This window comes from Asterias rubens, chromosome 15, assembly GCF_902459465.1.
Source record: "Asterias rubens chromosome 15, eAstRub1.3, whole genome shotgun sequence".
Lineage (NCBI taxonomy): Eukaryota > Metazoa > Echinodermata > Asteroidea > Forcipulatida > Asteriidae > Asterias > Asterias rubens.
In genome coordinates this window covers 6,492,728-6,498,727 of record NC_047076.1, presented here as the reverse complement: position 1 = coordinate 6,498,727, position 6,000 = coordinate 6,492,728, and the positions used below count along the sequence as shown (strand labels likewise).

The 6,000-nt window shown below is 41.2% G+C and overlaps 1 protein-coding gene across 1 annotated transcript; it reads left to right on the top strand.

The window, feature by feature from the left end:
* The first annotated feature begins 573 nt into the window (after positions 1-573).
* LOC117299999 lies at positions 574-5,027 on the top strand. Its single transcript, XM_033783641.1, has 4 exons — positions 574-627; positions 1,397-1,573; positions 2,465-2,586; positions 3,814-5,027. The coding sequence occupies exons 2-4, from the start codon at positions 1,466-1,468 to the stop codon at positions 4,514-4,516; spliced, it is 933 nt and encodes a 310-aa protein (XP_033639532.1). The 5' UTR covers positions 574-627; positions 1,397-1,465; the 3' UTR covers positions 4,517-5,027.
* Positions 5,028-6,000: the final 973 nt, after the last annotated feature.

The window sequence follows — 6,000 nt, the reverse complement described above, 5'->3', positions numbered from 1 at the left end:
CGCTTGTGTATGGTGTTGTTTACTTCTATTGACTTGTGTATAACTTGTGCCAGTAACGTTTTACCAATTGTCAGGAACCTGTCTCTGATTGGTGTACAATGGTATCGCCTCAATACTGCTCTGTGATGGAACGGGGACTGCTCTAAATGACACCCCTATATTCCGACAACCTTATGTTCAGACAACTCGATATCCTGAAAAAGCCCTCAAAATTGTCATGCCAGGGTTGGGTTAGGGTTAAGAAAATACACTGGGGTTGTCGGAACATAGGCAGGTAGGAATATAGGCGTGTCGGAAACAAAGGTGGGCACGGTTGAGAGTGCAAAGCATTGCCATTTGGACATTTCAAGCAACCAGCCTGCACATTGAACAACTGCAAAATAAACTGGGGCACTAGATTCTTGGATTAATTCAGTAGTTATAATACTAATAGCATAGTATTAATAATCAACAAATTGTCTGTGGGCAGGATATGGGTTTTTCTATGCCCAAGGTCAGTGACCGATAGTATATAACGAAAGCAGTCCGCTAGAAAATACCTACGTCTTGAGCCAAGACTAGTCCATCGGCAGCAAAGCGCCCTCTGTTGTCCATGTTGTGCAAGCCCTCTTTTCGTGGAACGTTAAGGTAAGATAGTTCTATTATTTTCGCGTGAAAAACCTCTATTTTCATTGATTGAAAAATCCTCAAAATAATGGAAGTTCCCCTTTAGCCCATACTTTACAGTTCTATTCCTCTTTTATTGAATTATATTGTATACTTGGGTTGTTGACTGTGTTTTGACGGCGCGTCCGTCCGCCGTCGTTGTCTCTGTGTTGTGTACGTGTGCTGCTACTAGCCCGCCTTGTTGAGCTGTTAATGGCTCTCAGCTTTTATTTTAACATCGGTCTCATCACTGTCACCATTAATGGTGACAGTGATGAGACCGGTGACAGTGATGAGACCGATGTAAAAGCGGAGCCATTAACAGCTCAACAAGGTGGGCTAGTGTGCTGCTATCCGAATCTGCTAATTCCACCATTGGGTATTCTCATTTTAGCCGTGGCCATGGGCATGGTGGGTCTCCCCTCATAAATACCTTGGTACCAGAAAATTTACTTTTTTTGTTGTCAATTGATCATTAATTGGTATCCATCCAAGAAAGAAGGTAACCCATCCTATGAATGATGTAGGATCTAGGTCCAGGGCCAAGGAGCAGTTAAGCAGATGAGTTGTTGCAAAAGTGGGTCTGCCTGTAGTGTTAGTGACAGTGTTATGTTATTTGGGGATGTTATCAATGTCATTATCAGTTTCATAAATTAGTTATTTTATCTTCTGACGTGATGAACGCATGTAATTCTATAGGTGGGTAAAAACCAAAATTAATATTCTGTCTCATTTCATGATTTTATTTCAGTTTCAGATACAACGACTGTGGGTGGAAGAGATCTCTGTTGATTGAGACAGAAGAAGGACTGGACTGGAGATGAAGTCATCAGCAGTTGATCGTTTCCATGACGACAGTGATGATGGGTCGCCTGATGCCATCATAAGTGATGTGGAGTGGAGTAAACTCAAATCCTCCCACTTAAAGGTATTATAACAAGAGGCTATTTCAAAATGTAAACAAAGGAATGGCCGGCTAAAATTGCGGAAACAGGAGCTCCTTGCATTTTGTGGTTTGTCACATGGTGCCACCAAGTCAAGCAAGGAGTCAATATGGGATTTATTTTATCATCAAGTGGTCATGTGGTTAGACTGCAGGACTTGCAATCACAAGTATCACAAAGTTGTGGGTTCGAATCCCCCGGCTAACCGCTGATTTCACAATGACCATAATAAATATTGTCGTCTAATGAATCACAATTTCTTGATTTATGTTATTCATAATCATCTAGACATTCAACCAATGTTTGTGAGAGAGATTGGCTGTTGCCAGCTTGGTGTTTATATCCCTTGTAGGAGTTTGCCGAGTTCACTTCATGGAAGATCGTTCAAACAAACAAACAAACAATTATTTATGAGCTGCAAAACAAAGGACAACCAAACAATTATTTATGAGCTGCAAAACAAAGGACAAGCGAAAGCGGGAGAGTAATTTTGAGCCCAGAAAAGCATCCAGAATCCTGGTGTACCACTACCAGGGCCCAATTTTGTGGCTCTGCTTACCGCCTAATGCTGCGCTATGATCACAAATGACACACCTCTTATTGTGCAAGCGTTGAATTTCTGCGTAAGCAAAGAATGCTGAGTCATGTGAAGTGTGCGCAAGTAAAAGTTCCCTGCTAACCTGTAAATTGAGATAGGCGCTGAATACCATGGTTCCTGAAGTGCAAATTCTTTGCTTTCGGAAGGGAGACCCATGAAATTGGTCATACCTGTTTGCTGGTCAACAGTTTTGTGTATTGAATTGAACAGTGAGTTCAACATTTTGCTTTTTTGTATAATTACCTGAACTACTGTTTAATTTATTTTATTCCAACAGGAAGGTTTCAGAGATGGTTACAGCGCAGGGCAGGAGGCAGCATTACAAGAAGCGTTCAATGAAGGCTTCTCACATCAAGTGAAACTAGATGCTCAAGATGCCATGTACAAGGGCTTTCTAACGTACGTAACTACTCCCATTTTCAATGTGTCCCTGTTTTAAGGTAACTGGATACATTTGGTGATTGTCAATTGTATATGTTGGGCGCGATCGGTCAATCTGTGCGATCGGTTGATCGCGCTGCGCTATTGAAAGATCAATTAAGACCAATTGGTCGCGCAGCAATCGTTCGATCGCACAACAATCGGTCAATCGCGCAATCTTTGCGCGATTTACCGATCGTGCTACGAGTATTTTTTCCCATTATCAGCCGATCGCTCAGGAAAGGCTTTGCGCGATCTACCGATCGTGCTGGAATGGGTTTGCGCGATCGACCGAAAGTGCAGGAAAAGTTTTGCGCGATCAACCGATCGTGCAGGTAAACCATTCCTGGGGGCGATTTCTCAAAGCAATAAAATTCATTGCAAGACAAATTTTCAGCATCACCATAGTGATTTGTATGTGACGTCACACTTTAGTTAGCAACTACGATTGATTTGCAGTTACGATCAATCTTACATCTTTGTGAATTCAGCCCTTGAACATTGGCCGATCGCGCCAAACAATTCCTGCACAATCGGCCGATCGCGCAAAACCATTCCTGCACAATCAGCCAATCGCGCAAAACCATTCCTGCACAATCGGCCGATCGCTCAAAACCATTCCTGCACAATCGGCCGATCGCGCCGAGCCATTCCCGCACGATCGGTTGATCGCGCATGTTCGTTGCCGAATGTTGCGCGATCGACCGATTGTTGCGCGATCTACCGATTGTTGCGCGATCGACCGAATGCTGCGCGACCAACAGATATTTCAATAGCATAGCGCGCTCGGTCGATAGCGCAGCGCGATCGTTTGATCGCGCAGATTGACCGATAGCGCCCAACATCACTATACTGTGAATTACACTCACTTACTGTGGTTTTGAATCATAGACAAACCAGGCCTGGAAACAAGGAGGCAATGTAGGCTGTGACCTTTGTTGCCCTGGTCTTGTCCTTGATGCCATTTCAAGAGCTTCCCAAAAAAAATTACAAAGAAAGTGCCGTTTACAAAATGCAAATGGTCTTGCCCTCTAATGATATGAAATTCCAGGATTGATAAACCATGGAGGAAAATTATACAACCCTTCAAAATGATGTAATTTGGTGACATTTACAGTAGTTTACACAGTTGTGCCACTGCACACAACATTTGTTGTTGAACAATAATAATGTATTTAATAAACATGTTTATTCCAATCTTTGCAGAGCTTTGAAGACCTATTTTGAAAGAGAAAAACACTCCCACCGTCCAGGCTTGAACATTGAACAGATTGAGGATATTGGATCAAGGACCAACTCTTTGCTTGTCCAGCTAGACACTGTCGCCCCAAAAACATCTGCAGACCAACGGATACCCGATGAAGCCAAAGTTACAAATGAACAATCAAAAAGTGGGGTAAAAGGTGATGAATCTGTGGATTTTAGAGACAATTTTAGAGACAATATAAGTGGAAATGTTCCTCATGATGGCCCAAACACAACACCTTGTTGTGGTGACTCCAACCCTTCTGGATGTCAGCGTTTGCAGCATGCTCCAGAGGGAGTAAGTTCACATGGAAAGACCAACAATTCCAGTGTTGCTTGTGACAGGACCAAATCTGACTGTTCTGGTGTAGGTTGTTGCAAATCAACACACCCTCAGGAAAATGTGTGTATGTCAGGTGTTCCAGAAGGTGAACATGCAAGTGAAGGTACAGCCTGTGGCAAAGGGAACAACCAGGATAGTGACTTTACTGAACCTAATCCCTCTGAAGGGCACTCAAAATCAAGTGAATCAGAGAGTGGTGTTGAGAATGTTGGAATTGAACTTAATCAAGAAGCTCTAATGGTGGACATTTCAAGAAAATGTAAACATTTACTGACTGAACTTAATGTGGAACAACTTTTAGATGATTTAAAATTAAATTAAACTCTGGTTTAAAAAAGAGTTGTACAATCATTTCAGTCCATATGTTTAGGTTTTATTTCTCTCAAATTCACATCAAAAGAAGTTAAATCATTGTCCTATATAAATTACTAATTTACATTGTCATGTTTACTATATTATGCAAAAATACTCTGGTGTCTACAATTGTTATCCAATTGTTTAATAAACACAAAAATATGATTTAAAAAACACATTTTCAGAGTAAAATGACTGAAGACTAACCTTGTTAAAATGGGCCACAAATTTAGTCCATGTGTGCAGCGGGGGAACTAAAATTCTGCTATCTTGACAATGAAATGGGAAACAAAATATGCTAAAAATCGTTAAAACAATGTTGAATGAACCATACAACAAAGCTTATCTCATTTACGATTAAAAACTGCTGGTGGGCTGAGTATAGTCGGTAATATTCCAGCTCGGTAGAGTCTAAAAGGTTAACTGGTAGCTGTGTCCTCACTTCAATAGGCCCTGTGAGATGGTGTCTTTATTATATCGCTCACCATTAGGCCTGGGTGACTAGTGAAATTTACTACCCGGCTAGTCCTGCTTCAATTAGTCGCTACTTTGACACTAGTAGTAGGAACTATTTTTCAGTGATCGTGGTTGCGCTGTTAACCGGGTAGCTGAAAAGTGAACGTCCTGACTAAGCATAGCACACTCATAACTACAACATGGTATTCGGTCCTTGGGGAAAAAAGTAGGAACATTTTTCCAAGGGCTTACCAGCAGTCGATTTCACAAAACAATCCATCTTGAGTGGGGAAGAGTAACTAGTCCTAACTTGGGATTAATCTTACGGTTTGCATGTTACAGTGCAAGGCTGGGACTCGTCCCAAGTCCTAAGATTAATCCTATGTTAGGAAGAGTTTGGTGAAATCGACGGCTGTACATGTACACATGGTCAAGGCTCTAATAGACTTATCATACCTAATTATTAATAAAAGTTTTACTGATAATTCTTGGGTGGTAAAAACAATCGATAAACAAACTTCAGAAGGAAGAATTTCATGCCTAAAATACTAGATAAGTGCGAACATGTGCTACAAAACCATGGATAGACCTATCCATACATTTCATACATGTGTGTTGTACTCTGCCATGGTGCACTGCACACATTTCTATAGATAAGTGATGTCGGTTAGAAGGTTTTGTACTAAGTGATCCCCACTGGTAAGGTCAACCGAGGTCGTGTCTCTCAGTTACCATTTATCGTCCCTTATTCTAAACACTCCTCACCCAACCCATTAAATCAAACACATTTTACTGGCTCAATTTTTTTATACATTAAATGTTCCAATTTCAATTGATACAGATTTTTAAAAATAATTCCACATACTACAGTGGGCACTAAATATTAGCGCCTGCAGCTATTTAAAAACAAATCATTCCTCAAACTTATGCACTGCCTATAAAGGGGGCGACTCCTTAAGGCACTGGACACCCATGGTATTTGTCAAAGACCAGTA